Source organism: Xiphophorus couchianus, chromosome 11 (assembly GCF_001444195.1).
Source record: "Xiphophorus couchianus chromosome 11, X_couchianus-1.0, whole genome shotgun sequence".
NCBI lineage: Eukaryota > Metazoa > Chordata > Actinopteri > Cyprinodontiformes > Poeciliidae > Xiphophorus > Xiphophorus couchianus.
In genome coordinates, this window is record NC_040238.1 from 29848765 (window position 1) to 29867752 (window position 18988).

General features: G+C 38.4%; 1 protein-coding gene across 2 annotated transcripts in view; it reads right to left on the reverse strand.

Annotated features, from left to right (window-relative positions):
- rtn4rl1a (reticulon 4 receptor-like 1a) overlaps positions 1-18671 on the reverse strand; it is a 101840-nt gene extending 83169 nt beyond the window's left edge. The window contains exons 1-2 of one of the 2 annotated variants that reach the window (XM_028032380.1): positions 18372-18671; positions 17990-18109 (exon numbers count right to left, since the gene is read on the reverse strand). In XM_028032380.1, the coding sequence (XP_027888181.1) occupies positions 17990-18002 (13 nt within the window). In that variant the 5' untranslated portion in view covers positions 18003-18109; positions 18372-18671. Of the gene's footprint in view, positions 1-17989 lie in introns of both variants that reach the window. The other variant, XM_028032379.1, reaches the window with a different exon arrangement.
- Between the last annotated feature and the right edge of the window lie 317 nt (positions 18672-18988).

Genomic DNA, 18988 nt, shown 5'->3' on the forward strand with positions numbered 1-18988 from the left:
GCCCAATAAACAGAAAAACAGAAATATGCCAACAATGTTTACTTTAAATGAAAGGTCAAGGCCCATTTATTCTCATCCTTACTTTAACACTTACCTCATGACCTACACTCAGACCAGAAGGTGATGAAAATCTGACAGAGGAAACTGGCTGTTATATATAGCATTATGCTTTTTGTGTGGTTGCATACTCCTCTTGCTATTACAAGACTGATTGCAGCTGTATTGATTTGACCAGCACAGAAATCGACCTGAAACATGCTTGACTTTATCCTCCCCTCCCACTCAGTCCATCTCTCTCACACAGCACCCTCTGTGCCTTTCATCATTCTTCAGAACGGGCCATTTTTCCTTCACCTCAAGCTGCTCTATTTCCTTTTTTACAAATCGCTTCTCCTCGAGTTATCAGCCTCACCGCCACCACCCGTTTGTTTGAAACTCTGACCTTTATACCCCGTCTTCATCTTTCTGGACATTTCCTCCACTTACTTCTTTGTTTTATCAACCATCCAGTTCTTAAATGCGTCACCATCATCGCCCTCCATCGTTTTCAGCACTTTATACCCGTTTTTTCCTCCCACTTTTGGCACAAGCCTTCTCTTTTTATATTCTGTATCCTTACGCCCCACCCTCCGCCCTTTCCAGCCCCCATTTTTTCTTCCTTTTTGGGTGATTAAGCAATGGTTGGACAGGCACAGCTGGTGCAGCTGGGCAGGCGGCCCATCTTCAGGACAGCTGTGTAGTTCTGTCATTGCCAGATCCTAAGGGCAGTAGCGTTGTATCCTTACAACAAGTTCGGTCATAAAAGCTTTTAGGGAAACAGTTTATTATTAATTTTGTGTTAGAATTTTATTTTAGGTGAGTATATAATTAAAATAGTGTAAAGACTGAGTGTTGCTGCCGATCTCGTCGCCCAGGGATTTGACTTGCATCATTTCACGTCGCTCACTGACTGGGCGCACTGACATTAACTGTTTGGCTAGAGAGGCCAACTGTGACATTGCATCTGGAGAAAAGGTCTGGTCCACGGTGGTTCATGTGGCGGTCACATGTTCGACTTGAAAGGTTAGACTGAGTCGAGCGTGAACAGAAAACAACCAAAGTTTGGACCTTCCTAATGGCCGCGGTTAAACTGAGCCCGGACGGTGCCCTCCTAACTCCATGAAGAGCTTGATGAACTGTGCTAAGCTTCTATGTTCTTGGCAGGAGTTTTTCTAGCTTCTCCTCTCACTTGCCCATCATTACTTCTAGGTCATGTTGACGGCTTAAGGAGATTAAGACAGTATTAGTTAAGAAGGTGGAGAAGAAGAGGAGGAGGGAATGTGGATGTCTTCATCCGGCCTACAACTGTCTGCTGGTGTACTTTATTCTGCCGCTTTGTCATCAGATTTCCCAAGATCCTGACGTGAAGACAAGATGTAAATTTGTTTTATAGGACCACTCAAAATGTCGCTTACATTTACAGGTACAGTGTGAGTTATGTGGTTTGATATTCATGAGCAGAACTATCAAAATGCAAAAAGGTAAATGTAACTTTGCGCCGCATTCAGTTGTGTCTACTATCTTCTGCTCTTTAAGTCAAATAAATTTTGCAAGCTTTAGATTTTGAACCTAAATTTGTGAGTTTGTGAAAGATAAACTTACAGTAGTAAGTTGTTTTAACTTTTTTTATTAATTTTCTCAAACCTCCAAGAGTTGAATAAACTAGAGCAACACTTTTCTGTCTCTTTTTGATTAGTGTAAAACAGCAATGGAGTGATAGGAAACTCTTCCTTATAATAAAGTTCACTATGTGACAGAAAGAGGTTACTTTTGTTGTTAAATCTCAGCCAAGTTGGCGAGAATGTGGAACAGCAAACCTTCATTGCATTTCATGGTTTTACAGTGTGTGCAGTAGCAAAAGTGAGTGTGTGTTTGCGACAGCGTGTGAAGCATTCATAAATAATCCATAAACGCCTCTCTTACATTTGGCAACAGCACCCCAAACCCCCAAAAAGAAAAAAACCCAAAAAACAGCTCCATCAGCAATGGCCACACCATGTTGGCAGTTTTATTTAAAGCTCTCTATATCAAATGTTGTCTCTCTCAGCATGGAGTGTAGCTGTGAGTGATGATCAGCCTCTAATAAGATCGCCATAATTCAAGAGGAAACGTAGTTTACAACAGTAAACATGCCATAAAGGAGGCATTTCATTCAAGGCCGCAATCCACCGTTGGAATGATTTTGGACATGTAGACAAAGCTCTTTGCATAAAAAAGGGATCACACTTGATGATTAAAGCTGGTGCCTTCAATGCATCATGTACAAATCAGTTGTGAATTTGCAAACTGTACAGTGAAAATTGGCTGAGTCAGTGTAGAAATATAAACAGTCAAGTGAAGTAATGCCTCATCGAACTTCACCTTTTTTTGAGGCATTATATATCATATGAGACTGATCTACTCAAATATTAATGCAACCACATACTTATAACTTCATCTCTTCCAAGTTCACCTATACTCTTTTGTTCCGTCATGTTCCTCTCTCTTCCTAATATTACTTCACAATACTCCCAGATGAACATCTGATTGTTACGTAAGACTAAGTGTGCAACGGCACACACACACACACACACACACACACGCACACACCCCCCAGCGCACACACACACTTCTGAATGCATACACGTACACCATGCCTCGGTGTTATAATGAGGCTCAGACTGAAGACACAAACGAGCTGTGGCAGCAAACAAACAACGCTTTCTCACACGTTCCGGCATCTTCCTGTTCCTTCACATCACTCAATCTTTACTTCCTCTTGTCACTCTGAAGCACTTGTCAAACAAAGACTCCCACAAAGCACTCCTTTTAATTCCAACCATTTTGTGCGTCAGTGTGTCGGTGTGGCTGGGCTGATGAGCTTACGAACGTAAAAGCTTTGGGATGAAAGCAGCTTTTAATTAAAAATTTGGGCTCTATATAAAAAGTTGTGGAAATTAACTTTAGTTTGTCTGGGAAAAAATATGTTTATGTACTTGCACATAAAGTTCTGCAAAGCACAAATTTTCTTGAACAATTGAACTAGAAATCTTATTTTATTTATTTAGTTTGTAAACATATTGCTGGTTTACTAGAGAATTTAGAAATGTGATATTTTAATAGAGGTAAAAAAATAAAAGTAAACGTAGCTATTTTTTAAATCACCTAGCTCAAGTAAAGAAAAACTATTCAAAAGGAAACCATTTTCTACAACATGTCAAGACATGTTGAGAAATGTCTGCAGTTTTCTCAGGTTGTGAAAGAGCAAAACTTTCAGCAGAAACAAGGAAGGTTAAAAGAAGTACAGCTCTGCTTTTTTACACATATGTGTTTTCAACCTCTGTCTAAAACATGCTGGATTTAGAAATATTGGATGTTTTTAATTTTACGATTATGTTAAATGTCTTCTAGAAGACTTTTAGGAAAGCTAGCACACTAACAGATAGGTGTCTGTAATTAGTTTTTTATTCATAAAACCTTCTTCTTCAGCAGCTTCATGGGTGATGTTCTGTCTGCTCCTAATATAAATGATTAATGGCCACTCACAGCAGAAAGGCTAGAAAAATATTTTGAAAGCTGTTTTTTATGTTGGACAGCAGAATTGACAGAATAAAGCTTTACCAAAAATAATAAGATTGGTGCAACTCTAAGAATAATTTGCTCCAGAGGAAAGACATAAATGACATTTAGTTCCTTACTACCAGTTCATGTTGCTTTCAGCACATTTTAAATGGTCATAGTGGTGCTTCCTTACATATTAAGAGGACACAGTAACTGTAATTTTAAGTACCAGTCAGAAGCAGATGGGCTCGTTAATGCAGTGAGGTAGTTATGTAAGACCTGCTAGTGCTGCTGCTGCTTCTCTGCCTATACTGCAGTACAGAGAAAGACAGAAAATGGGAGGGCGAGAGAGGGTTGAAATGAGCATCTGAGTAAGCTGACGTGTGTAAGTTGGAGCCAATGTGGTGTGTGTTGGAACAAAGTGGGACAGATGGGGATTGATGTGTTAAATCAGGAAGAATTGACTTGTTGTCCAGGGTTTGATGAACTCTTCTCCCTCTTTAACCCATCTCCCTCAATTCCCTCCATGCTGGGGCAGCAGCCAAAGAACAAACCAACTGCATGCAGAGCGCAGAGAATATGGAGCAGGGAAACAGAAGATAGACTAAAAAAAAAAAACAGAAAAATGAAGTTTCAAGCAGCTTCTGCACATGGATGGTGATTAATTTATGTTTCATTGTACTGGGGTGCAATGTTTGGGATGTATTGCTAAACAAAATACAGAATGATTAACTTTTTCTTATAAAAATAATGTCACTCATAAATTTAACTTGGTGGGTGCACAACATTTCGACAGCACAATAATAGAAAAGAGCACATATAATAAATAATTACTACTTTACTCATTTTAGAATTTCATTTAAATTTTTTTACTTTTACTTTGGAAATCTTTAGACCAATATGTTTTTAAATTGAGCAGAGCTGATATTATTAAAAATTGTTTTATAGAAATAGTCTCAAATAATGTATATTATTCTTAAAGCTAGTGAGCAATAGAAGATTCATTGTAGTGTCATATTCTCTATTTCTAATTTTCATTGTCTCATTAAAAAATTTTATTTTTCATTTTTAAAAAATGTAATAAACAAGGACTGAAGAGGTATTAAACATTTCTACAACTGTTAATCCAGCCACTCCTTTCGTATCTTATATAGACACATGAAACCAAAAAGCAATAAAACATTTTGGAGAAATTTCAGGGGGATGGAGGGTGTTTCCACAAATCTGCTGTTCAATATGAACGTGATGAGTGTAATGCCATGTTTGTTTGTTTTTTTTACAGTGCAGACACTGTATTGTACACAATTTGTTTTTAAATACTTGTACCTCCCACAGAAAGAATGTTACTTTGGGTGATGCACCCCAGTATTGCTGCTTCAGCCCCTTAAACCTGGAACATTTTGCACGTCCTTCTGGACCGCGTTGGATTTTGCAACACTGTCAGGATTTTCTTTTGCCACTTTAGGTCCTCCGCAACATACAGTAAGTAGTAAGAGAGTAAGACTGCTGCATCATAGTCCAGTTTTTACGCAGGCATATTAAACAGCTTCCCGCCTTAACTTTTTTCTGCATTTACAAGTTCTGTTTCCATGGCAATGCTCAGGATCTTTAATTTATGTTTTGCATGTTTCTTTGTAAACAGGACAAGAAGATTATTGTTAGTTTTTATCACAAATAAAACCTGGAGCCGCTGCTGTTGGCCACAACCCAACTGTGCAAAAAAAAAAAAAAAAAAGCGTTACAGAAAATGTGAGGGCTGCATATCAGAATAACTGGCATGTGGAGAGGAAAAAGACAAGATAAAGAAAATGGAGGGAGACGGAAAGGAGGGGCGGGGTTAGTGGGAAAGGCTGCAGCAAGCCCATACCGCTCTGAGCTGTGGACCCCAAACGCCTTATCGGAAAACCAAAACAGCTATCAATTATTCAACAGGTACAGAGTGAACCAGCGCCTCCTCAGAGGGGAGAAGATGTGGTAGAAGAGGTGATCACATATATCCTGTGTAGGTGATGGATGCTAACCATTTAAATCTTCTTTTTTAAAGGCATTTTTCCATTTCTCTTTTGTGCTAATCTACTGTATAAACAACCAATATGTCATATGAGATTTGATATACCGACTAGTCCAATCAAGTTGTAAGATATTTTGCAAAGTCTGAGGTTCTCTTCCTTTCTGGTGCGGTTCGGTTTCACACATGAATCAAACTCTTTGAGCAACAAAAATCTCTGAAGAAGAACAAGACAACTTCCTTCATTAGGAAAAGTAAACTAAATAATGGAGTGGCATCATATTTGAGCTGTTTTAGGATTTATTTGAATGAAAACTTTTACATGCTCTTCATTCCACATCTGATCATGAGCCATTTCCCCTACTAGCACATATTCGTGTTGGTTGCATTTACCCAGAATGCCCTCTGCTGTAGTTCGCTTCCTAGTCGGACCAGAGAACGTTTTTTTGCTCACACCTCCTCTAACGAGCCTGACATTTTAGGCAAACAAACTAGAGTTCAATTAAAGTGGACTAAGCAGGTCTGGCCTGAATACTCCCACCATTTAAAGTCTGTAAACACACCAACCGACACCATGTAGCTTGATGCACTTTTTCAAGTTTAGCAAAAATTCGATGAAGGCTTGCAGCATGTTGAAATAATTTTAGAATAACTTCATTTTCTGATCCATCAAAAGATCTGTTGTGAGTTTATCTTTGATGTATTATAGTTTTGTAAAAAGTAAATAAAATGAAGTGGCAGAAAGATTGGCATTAGTCCCATTGTTTCATCTCCAGTATTGTCATATTGAACACTTTACAGTGGTTTTGCTTGCATGTAAGTGATTGTATTGAAAAGAAAATATGCTGACCATATATTTGGATTTGTGAAATCTTTAGTTATCATCTGAAATTAATTCAGCTTTTAAAAATGTATCAACATTCTGAAAATCACAACAACTGCACTTTTCCATAACCTGCTATTTGGGGCGCTTGAGATGTGGGTAGGAGTATTTTTAAACTTTAAACAGAGCCAAGCTGCCTCCAGCTCTTAATGCTAAGCTAAGCCACTCTTTCTCTGTACTTGAAACACGGATATAAAATTTAGATATATCCTCTCATGTCACTTTTAGATGAAAACGTCTCAAAAAACAGCAAAAAGAAAAAAGTGTCTGAGGCTCATTCTCTTTAATCGTAAGATGAGGATGCTGCTGCAAGCGACTGCTTCATCCAACCATCTCCCGCCTGTGGTGACAAGAAAATACTAAAGTTCCTGAGTTTGAGAGGCAGAGATTGAAGCACACACCCACACTATCAGCTTCCATCAGCCCCGCTACAGTCACCTGCCACTGGCTCTCTGCCTCCACAGAGTGCAGAGCTTTTCCCCCCCAGGTGAAGTCTGTCTCCAAATAATCACTCATTTCCTTCCTGCGACTGTTTCCTGTCTCTTTCTTAGGCTGGTTCCCTCCCGTTTTTTGTCCTGCATCCCTGTAACAGCATCTGCTTGGTCTAAAGTGCAGCTCCTCTCAGATACAGCAGCCCTGACATTTACCCTAATGATCCCTGAGGCACACAAACAAATGCACATTATGTTCTGGCAACAGTATGTAATCTAGTACATTTGTATCCTTTTCATCGACAACCGTCGACACGTATGCGGCCACACCCTCTGCCTCTCCCTCACACACACACACACACACACACACACACACACACGCACACACACACACACCCCGCTTCGTTAAAATGCACAAACTGCCCCAGCTGTTGCTAAGTGAACCTGCAATCAGAAATGTTCCCGATGGGAGAGATGTCTACTTTGATTGGGCACTTTATTCACACAGGACTTTCCTACTGGCTTCACAGCCAGCACATGAAGAGTACTCAAATTAGCTAACCATTTTTTAAATGAAAAAAAAAAAAAAGGAACAGCTTCACTGCAGCAATTTGGCAAGTATAATGTGTAGTGTTATAAGAGAAATAGAGTACATTGTTTTCAACAGCTCCTTCTATTTGTGTGATGTACCAATTCCACAAATGTAATTTTTTTTGTTAGTATTAATAAAACTACATTCACAACAACAAAGGTTCAAATCACTACTTTAGGTGATCTTATCATTTTATGATCATGTAAACAGTTGTTTGTACGAGTTACACACATGGACAAAATACTGTAGTTGGTACCCTTCAGTTGATGCTCGAAAAGCCCAAATCTTTGCTAAAATAACTTGAAACTGACAAAAGTAAGAAATAAATATTTGCTGATAATTAACCAATGAAATTTAGAAAAGTGGTTAAAAAGAATAATTTAAAAATACACTAAAGAAAAAGGCCTGTATAAAAATAGTGTTATCTCTAGAAAAGATTGAACATAATCTGACTGTAGGGCGATGTAATCATTTAGTCTGCCTATTTAAAAGGTGAAAGTTGCCACTGTGCTGCTTGGTGACATGCTGTGTACAACACCGAACATGGACCACAGGAAGCAAAGGAGAGAGTTGTCCCAGCTGAATAGAAAGACAATTCTAGAGAAGTATGTTAACTTTTGAATATGTGCAGCTGTAAAATCTACAACCTCCATGACTGTGGGAGAAAAATTAAAGACAACTTGAAATGAAGGATAATATGATTGGTAGTTAAAGAGCCCAGAACAACCTCCAAAGAAATTGAAGGTGAACTCCAAGATGACGGTACATCAGTCAGATTGCACCATTCGTCGGCGTTTGAGCCAAAGTGGACGGCCATGTAGCACACCTCTGTTGAAATGAAATTATAAAAAAGTGAGACTGGAATTTGTCCCGGTGCATAAAAACAAGCTACAAAGTTTCGAGGAGAAAGATGAAATAAGGCAAAACTGGGTTTCATTTTTGGCAAGGCAAATCAGTTCTCAGCCTAAGCTCAGTTCACAGATGCAAATAACATTATCCCTACTGTGAAACATGGAGGAGGCTCGGTTATGCTCTGGGGCAGCTCTGTCACCAGATGTCTTAAATCTGTGCAGAGTATGATGAACTATTGAGGCAGTCTGGAGAAAGATATGCTGCCTAGAATTAGAAAGTTTGGTCTCAGTACCAGGCCGTGCGTCTGCCAACAGGACAAAACCCCAAAACACAGATAAAAATAAAAAAATGTAAAAAAATCTAACAAAAATGTTTAAGAGCAAAATACTGAACCGTAGTCAACGATACAGCTATTCAGAGACATCCCTTGTACCTGTACATTTCATCTAATTTCAGACCAAGTAAACTGAAATTGTTTGGAGGTTAGACTTAAAACAAAATTTAGGTCCACAAAAATTATGCAAGCAATGCAAAAAATATCATATAGATAACTTTTATATAAGTTAGAGGCAATTACCATGTCATTAATTACCTGTAAATGCAACACATCTGCGTTTCAAACCCTTTTTGTTAAACTAAGCTCTTAGTTTGTACTTTTTAAAATAGAAATTCTGCAAAGTTATCAGTAATAGTTCCCCTACCTGATGTGGAAAGATGTCATATCACTGCGAGCTTGTTGGACATAAAATTATCCTTAGTTTTGGAAGCTAGTGGTTAGTCAGACTTGCATTGTGTTTTAGGTGACTGCAGCAATTTGAAAAAGCTCGAACTAAAAATGTTCTTGGCAGTGCCAAAACTGTGAATCATCAATAACTGCTGACTGTTTCAGTCCAAGAACTTATTTTTAAACGAGTATCTTAATGAAATTTACCCATGAAACCAAACATATGAGAGTGATAAACTAAATATGAATAAGAAGAAAGCTTAAATTGCAGGTGACTGCCACAAGAGCACATGTATTTCGTACATATTCAAAGTTCACACAGGCTCTAATAAAATAATTGACAATAGTGTTTCTTTAATCTTCATAATGCAGTGTGTCCAATGAGCATTGTCCCAATTGTGTCAAAACCAATCAAGCTTCAGCTCACTTCAAGTTGGATCATGAAGTTTGGACCGCTGCTGTTATTTATTTATAAAATGACACAATCTAATCCCAATGTCTTGGATTACAGAACAAATTAATACATTTCACATAAAAGCCCTCAGATTTGAACTGTGTTAAAAATGAAGTTGTTACATTTTTCTTTTCTTTTTTTTAATAGAAGTAATACAACACCTTAGGACGATAAGAAAATTTCATTTCAAGCTCTAAACAACATAATTTATGTCAGTTTCTGTTTGTTTATTTAGCATCAAAACAGTTTCTGCTCATTAATTTTCTTCCACGGCGTGTTTGTGAGCGATCACCGGTTTAGCAGCTCGGAGCTGCAACGCGTAACTTGCAGTAATTAATTTTCACAAGTGGATCACTTGTACATGCAAAATAGAAACTGGTCTTGTAGCTAAAAGAAGAAAAAAATAAAACAGGATTGAGAAGGCAAAGCGTCCTGACCTGAGGACACAGTAGACAGAACACAGAATGAGTCTGTGAGTAACCTTGAAATGAAGCAGGAGGAGTGGCTGCAAAGGTCATTGATATGCACAGCTGACACACAGAGCACTCGCTGTGTGTGTGGCGATGCGTTGCATCCTCTTCCCCAATGTGACTTGCGTTAGAGGTAACTGATTATCATCTGAATTCCATGTCACTTATCAAATCCAGCATAATTTAGCTCTCCAATATGATATTTTCTTGCTGATTTATATACTACCAAAGCACCATATTTCCCATATTATGCCCTGATTCCTAAAATCTGTCTACGGCCTCGAGATGTTGGTACTGCAGAAGCAAATTTGGATCAATCTCAGCACTCAATTACTCCACCATTTGGTGTTTTATGACCCGCATAAACACTCTGTCACAAATCCATATGTTATTATCATCCAGCGGGGCGATCACAGACGCTAGTAAACACACTCAGGGCGACGCAAAAAAGCAACAGCAGCCTGTTTGAGTCTGGATTTGACAATGGCCTGCAGGCAAAATGTATGCGTGCCAATGCAGCTGTCAGCACTGAGGTGAGGAATAAGGATGTGACATTTGTCTTCTGTTACATTGCAATCACATGCATTGATGTATATGTAGCAGTGGGATGTAGAAATATAAGTAAAATTAAAGCAATTGTCAAATTGCTTTAATCAGGAGAACCTGTTCATCACAGATGAAAAGTTTTACGCTCAGCTGAGACGTTTTTCACATTTGGGTCAAGAGAAAGTCACTTGCCCTTAAGCAAAGATAAAGTAATGAACACTGACTCCCAGTTTTACCATCGTATATATTGATATTGATCCTTGGATTTCAGCAAAGGGCTACAATTCCCAACAGATTATCATGTCTTAAAGTAATCTCGTGGCCACTTTCTTAGATACTGCAGATTTTGGGGAAAGTAGAATGGCAAAGGCAGAATAACAACACGGGATGCAAACGAGGAACGCCATGTTTTTCATTTTATTCAACAACTATGTTCTCCCGCTACCTTTAACAAGGAAGTGAACCACAGCAAGACTTATCATATGTATGCTGATAGCATATGTATCATATGTATGGTGATAGCATACATATGATATGGTATGATAGCATACCATATCATATCTGTCACTAAATGATCTGTGTGTCGGATGTATCAGACACACAGATTTAATAGACCTATCATTTAATGCAGAAGAAACAGACGTTATTGTTTTTGGTCCACAAATGCAAACTTAAAGATTAGTAATATGTTAGACTTTATAGGGCTAAAAACTCAAGAACAGGCAAAGAAGCTTTGGTGCTGATATGGACTCAACCAGCTATTACACTCTCAAAAGGGCTTCCTGTCAAACTTGAACACAGAAGAACTGATGTGTGATTTTATTGACTGCAGATTAGATGGGGGTAATGCCATAATTTTCATAAAGCTCAATCAGGCAATGGTAACTTATCCAAAGTGGTTCCACTAGAGGAGGGATGTCAAACTCAGTTGCATTTTGGACCATATCAAGATCATGAATGCCCTTAAATGGGCTGGTTGTGGCAGAATGTATTGATAATACCCATTAACAAACTTCTAAAATATGAATAAATAGTTATTTCTGCCTTCAGCAAGTACTTCTTAAAATTAAAAAATATTGAACATCTTTTCACAGCATACAGAAAAACTGATTCAATTATTAGTAAAACAATATTTAAGCATAGAAACTCTAATCCTTTCTAGTTGTAAAGGAGACAAATTTAAAATCTTATTCATGCTTCTACCATCATCAAAGATTTCTTCATCACTTTCTTTACTTATATAAGGTCTTTGCTATTTTTGCATGTTTTGACTGAACCTCCTATACCTTTTTCATTGTATGCAATGCTTAGTCTTTTCTACTCTTTTGATGTATTTTCATGTTAATGGAATTTACTTCGGTTCCCATATTTTCCTCCACAGCACTGCTGTACGAATAAACTCGCCTTGCAACACCTTTATAACCGAAATTAAAAATCACCACATCTTCTAGGGATTCATTCATCAATTCCTTGCATGCCATTTGTAGTTTTTGGTCACGTGAGGTGCATGGATTAGAAGACAAAACAAAAAAACTGTGGAAGACACACAAATAATCCATGAAATGGACGGGATAAATGGATCAACATCTGTACATCTTTGAGCCACTGTCTTCACTGGAATGCACAGAAGTGATAAACATGGATGAAGATTCAGCATGACATAAACTTCCCAATGGTGCCATTATCTCAGTTGTCACTGCACACCAATATCCATAACTCAGCTCAGTCACTATGGAAAAATTTATATGGCAATAATTAAATTTTTCGATCTTTCATTCCCTCATTTAGTAATTTGTTTTCTCTAGATCCATTGGCAAATAATGCATTCTGGACTCTGGAAATTTACAAAGTGCACAGACAAATATTCAAGGCTGTTAATCAGATTAACCAAACAGTGTCATAAAATATGCTGCCATCCCCAGGACCTGCAGTCAATCAATAGTCCTGTTAAAGTACCTATTGTTACTTCCAAACCCATAACGTCATCAAGACACAAAAAAATCTTTCTGCTTTGAACGTTGCATAATCGCCAAATGTGAACTCTGCAGGGCAAATATTTCAACTGTTTCAAAAATAATTAAAAGTAATAGCTGTCCTCGTTTATTTACCGCACCGGAATATTATGGTCTTCTCAGTAAAACTTACCTACATTCCTTAACTAAGTGTTTTGGAGTTTGTGCAAGGGAAGGTAACAACTTCAATCAACACAACAAATTTCAAAAAGCTTTGTTTTTTCACTGAACAAGAAAATTAGTACACCTGTGAACATCAGTTTAGATGCTATTATACTAATATGCTACACTAAATAACACTTATTTGTTTATTTATTTATTGTTTTTAAAGTTAGCATGAGTGACTATTATTGATTTCAGCTGCCTGGGTTAGCCTTGTTGCTGAATCAGATATCAAAATCTGGTGGATTGTGTTGAATTGAACACGGATTAAGAGGTTTAACTTTTAATCCGTGTTCAAAGGAAAGGATTTTTTTTTTTGCATCAAAACATTGTTTATTTGTAAAATATACAAGCCTATACCTAAAGTGTGTTCGCATTTATTCAACAACAACTTAAGAATGCAAAGACTCTAAGTAAAAAAGTATCCACTGACTGCTACAAGAGGAATGAAAAATGGCAGGGAGCAGGGCAGTGTTTCCAGGTAAGTGTACTTGACTGACAGATCATCAGCAAGCGTGAGTGCCTCTTTAAACGCAGAAGTTTTGCCAGTTTGCAACTCAGGAGTGTTCAGGTGTGTAAACACAATGCCCTAGGAGGAAACGCATCAGTAACAGATCTTATGGAAGTGGGAGTCGCTGCCTATCAATCTGGAGAGGGTAAAAAGGACATTTTAAAACAATTTAGAGTCTGCCATTCAGCAGCAAAATGGATTATTCACAAGGAAGAAAAAAAAACACAGAAGAGCATTCAAGACAGTTGCCAGTCAACTGGCAACTGCTGGACCATGACTGCATAGCTACGGTCCAGCAGTGCAATTGTCTAAGTAAAAGAAATCTTAAATTAGTCTTGGAAAAATAAACAACTGTAACAGCACAGTTCCACAAATGCTCAACAAATAAAACTTGTTTGATGTAATACCAGCTAATATTTTTCAGGTTTGCAACGTTCAGTCACAGCAAATGAAAAGTCTTCCTGAAAAATGTTCCCTAGGCAGCTGAAACTAATGTTGTCTTGGTTAGCAGGAGTAAATAGTGTTGCATTAACACAGCCTAATTCCAGCTTAGTTCCCCTGCACACTAAGATTCAGTCTCTTCAATAATCCAACAATCTCCATGACTTCTATTACCATTTTCAGCAAATCTGGGAAGCAGAAATCCTTGGAAACATTCGTGACAATCATGACAATTATTAGTTCTGAATATATGACCATATAATGTTTTCTTGCACCTTTTCACAGTTATGGAATATACATTATATAGTGGAAATGCCTGTGCCATATGAATTTATGTATAGTAGCACTTTGGGCAGACAAGGCTCAAAATCTGTGTGTTTTTAAAGTGATCAGACTGAAAGACTAAACCTTTTTCGTCTAACAACCGATCCTGTAACTCTGCCACATGGCAAAGAAGGGGCATTTGTAAACATTCAAAACTAAGTCAAAATTAAAACTTTGCAAATTTTTGCAAAGTTCTGCCAATACAACTGACAGAGGATGCCTTCCTGAAGACCAAGATCGACCACATCCTGGTTGACTTTTGACATCGTAATGAAATCTCAATCCGGTGTGAGGAAGACATTAAGAAGTTGTGGAGGAGTGAGAATTTCAGCTACACGACGCCGACAGCTTGCATCCACTGAGTCAACTTTTAACTCCTTTGTAGAACAAAGTATTCACCATCAAAGGATGAGAGCATTTTGTTTGACATCTGGTGCTTGTCCTGACTGAGTAATGCTGGAAAATAACAGCAGAAACAGTCACAAATCTACTATTAAATAAACAGAAACGTCAATGACAACGTTAAAGTAAAAGGTGAAAGGCAAAAAGCTGTCCAAATAAAAGAGAAATATTGAAATATTGTCACGCACAGTCTTTTCTTTGACTTAAATGTAGGGCATATTTGTTCTAACATTGTCTCTATGCATGTACTGTATGTCAGGTAAAACAACAGCATTGTAGGAAGATGAAGACAATGTCAAGTCACAGAAAACGATCTGGCTTCAAACAAACTACGAAGCAAAGCTTCAGGAGCTTCCCAAATCAGCCAAGTTAGTGGCCAATCAGCCTGCCAGGCCTCTCTTTGCTCCGAGTGATGCTGGCAGCGAGAACTGGCCAAGCACAGAAACAGAGATAGAAATGAGAGACAGACAAGAGGAGAATGATAGGGGGAGTTTTCATTACAAAAAACACTTATCCTCCCTTCTCTTCACTCTCTGGATCTTGTTTAATCTCGCTGCAGTGAGATACTGCAGGTAAAAGTGACAGATATAGATAACTGTATTTCAGCCTGACTGCACAATTACTCTCAATTTTATTATTGTGACTGACAGCAACATATTTGTGGGAGGAGATACAAAGCAATGCATCAGCTCTTCACAAGTGGCTGATTTAACTGTGGGTGTAGGTGGGTGGCTGCCATCTATCTGAAATTACAGGAAGATTAAAAAGAAAGGTTGTGGGACTCTTGCCTGTCTTTCCATTATGCACAAACACATGATGACGGCACAAATCGGCTCCCCGTCAAGACGATCGGGTCCCTCTCTTAATGAGGAGGTCGCTTCGCTTGTGGCTCGCGCCAAACAAGAAGGCCGGAGATCGTGACGTACACAGATGTGCGTGTATCGTTTCCCTGCTCTGACAGGACAAATGACAGACTTCCAGTATTTCTTATGAAAAATGTTTTTCTCCTCAGGACTGAACAGAGATCCTACGTAATCATCACAAACCAGTTCTCCGACAGGTTGCCTTTCACCAGACCCCAAATGTAATTTATTTTATTTCTCTTTCAGAGGGGTGACAGGGGTGGGGGGCAAGACTGTCAGATGAGTCACCACTCCACACCACAAATAGGTCCTTCCAAAATGTCTGTGTGTTAGTCAGGGTTTTCACTGTTATTTTTCCGAGTATGCCCACATCCAGTTTTACTTTTATGTGCAGCACTTTCACTACTGTGCTTCAACTGACCTACAGGGTTCGAATCACCACAACAGGACTGGTGTTGGTGCCAAGTTTGAGCCTCAGGCCTTCAGAAATGACAGATGCATTGTTTTGAACAGGATACTAGTAAGTCTGAACAGTTTTTAATTGCATGTTGAAAGAGGTGATGTGTGGCGATGTGCCTGTTGCATCAAGCTGGCTCATTTACATATCTCGCCATCAGCTCCTGTTTGGGAAGTGTTGTTGGGATTTTTTAACTCTGCATTTTTAGGATGTTAGAATGCAGAGGAAACAGAATATGTTATTAGACTTCTATGTAACAGAGCTCTTACTATGGGATTTTAATAATCATCAAGGAATTTCATATCAAAATAACAATTATCTAGATATTTATATATGTATAAAAGAGGATTAAATAGTAGCTTTACTATAAAAAACTGAAGTCAGGTCTGTGTTTACACTTCCCTAATAGATATGTGAATGCAACCTGTGTACTGACACTTAGCATACAAATTTAGTTTCTGCTTGTTAAAAAACAGTGTTTTGTCTCTGTGTTTTGTATTTAGAAACACTGCCAGAAGAACATTTGTCACATTTTTGTTCAAGGCTAAATGAAGTTTTTGAGTATTGTTGTTTGCAACATTCATTTGCTTAACTTTGCAAAAAAATAAACGAATCAATAATAATTCTGACCAGCTAATCAACATTTTTCCACTTTGCCATTTCATTCTTTTGCAATTTTGGTCATTTTGAATCAAGGCTGCATCAGTACATTTTGAAACTGGTTTGAAAACCAAAGATTCAAAATTTGCTTTTGCTCTGCTCTTACTTACTTATTAATTTATTTATTCATTCATTATTAATGTTTCTGTTCAAGGTGAGTTGTAATATCCTTTAGTATTCCTAAGTAGAAATAATGGGGCTATTCTTGGAGAGATATGTTAGCTCCCATTTTATTCCACTTGTCCCATTTGTTTATGTGCAGAGCCACTGGTTGGTGTCCACCTAAAGAAAGACCAATCGTCCAAATTGGGTCATGATGTCATTTAGTGACTTATAGGGCATACAATAGCTACATTTGTCCTGAGGAATGACCAACAGTTCCCCCCTAACTTATTCCATGTTACTTTGTTTGTAAATATATATATATATATATATATATATATATATATATATATATATATATATATATAATGTGATTCTTAACTTATTTTACCTGAACATTTTACTGCTCTCCAAAGAAAAGTGCAGTGCTAAACCATCATCACCAAAAACATTACTGGTATAGGAAGAATGGATTAATTACCAGTTATTTATTGTATTGCTTTTGTGTGCAATGATATTTGCATTATGTTAAATTTTCAATATATTGTGCAGACCTATATGTCAAAATGCACTATAGTTTGTTTTGTTGTTATTGTTTTGTTTCCTTTATTTTGTTTCATTTTTGTTTTTACAGCTAAAGAAATGAGAAAATCAAACAAAGCTGTCCTTAGAGCCTCAGACAAGCTTGGGCTTAGAAAGATTCTGATGATTTTTGCAAGTGAATTAAGCCAAATGAACAAGGCTCCAGAACAGAGCTGTTTTCCTCCTCACTGTCACAGACTCGGGCTTTTACTGTGAAATCCTGGAGAGGCAAGGTCATTGTGGGGAAACTTGATATCTGTTCAGCCAAACACCAACCACGTGGCAAAGTAAACTGCTTGTTTTATGCTTTTCTCCGGGCGGATCTCCACGCTCCGCTTTATAATCTCTCATGGCCCTCGGACCTGGGGGAAAGCCACCGTCTCCAGACACGCACTGCAGACAGGAGTCCAAAATATATCCCCGCGCGCTGCTGGGCTCAGCGCCTCCTTCTGTCACGCAAATTTATTCCCACGCGCGCGCGCACACGAGCCCACACCAAAAGTAGTACACAAGCTTCCCCAACAAACGCTAGATGTTCAACTTTCCTCCTGCTTTAGGCTCTTTTTCTCACGCTCTCCAACACGCACGCAGGCGCGAGCAGGAGCGATCCAGTTGCCCCTCGTGCGGGGAAGTCTGAACAAACTGCAGTGCGGCAGCGATTCGCTATTTTAAGAATAATTTTTACATGAAGTGAATAAATTTTTAATCTCCTTTCCAGTCCGACGCTGCCTGGGCGGATAAAGGACAGCGGGAGGCTAAGTTTTAGAGACACAATCAAGACGCATCTGCCTCTCAGCTGAGACCTAAATAAATAATAATAATAATAATATATAAATAAACAGAAATTTCGAAAAAGAAACAAACTCAAACCACACGCTCACTCTCAAACAGCCAAACCTTTATAAGCAAGAAAAACAAATGGTCTCCGTCTTACCTCGCCTGAACATATTGACAGCGGCTGTTCGGACTGTCTATTGAAGTAGCATCCTTCAGCAGATTGTTTTGATTTCCTTTGACCGCCCGCAGGAAGACTGTACTCTTGTCCCCTCGGTGGCTGGTTTTAAGCAAGTGGAGGCGATTGGTGGTGGAAGAAAAATAAGAAGAATAGGAGATGAAATGGCTCGGCTAGAGCGAATTAAATTTGTCAAAATTGAGGACAAACAAAAAAAATCTTCTGCAGTTTTTTGTTTTTTTTTTTTTTGGAGTAATTGAGCGACGGAGTGGGAAAAACACCTGCTCCCGTCCCAACACTCTCTCAAATAACATTTAAAATCACCGCCATCTGGTGTTTATGAATAACTAAAGCACATTCTTACTTTGTTTAGAGCTCAGAGTTAAAATGATGGTGTCCAGAAAGGATTTTAAAGATAATATCACCTTCGAAAGGAAAGAAAAACAGGATAAAAGTTCTTATTGTGTCTTTATCCTATACTCGTTCTCCCGTCGGGTTTTCAGCTGCAGGTCTGGAAGAGTCCAACAACGTGCTGCGTGAGTCAATGCCGTCTACTGTCTCTGTTACCGGAGAGCTCCGAGGCTTCAGTTCCTCTCCCCTCCCACTGCGAGATGTGGCTGATGAATGCCTGAGCGTCACTCTCCTCTTCCCGCTGTCTCTAAATACAAACAGGCTCTGCTTTATGGGTGACAGGAAAGAAGCGTGTATGGTCATGGAGCAATTATTGAACTGCTCTGAAATTAAAATCCGAGGTTGTTTTCTTTTTTCTTCTGCGCTTTTTTCCTTCCCACTTATGTTAATAGTCCTTGAACAATAATAGAAATGACATCTATTACTAATAGAATATGCAAAAATAGCTTAAATCAGAGAGGCAGTGAAAGGTCAGGGACAACTCTGGAGGAGCTGCAGAAATCAGGATGGACAATAAGTTAATTACCATTTCTGATTCATGTTTTCTCCGATTTCATATTTTAAGCTATA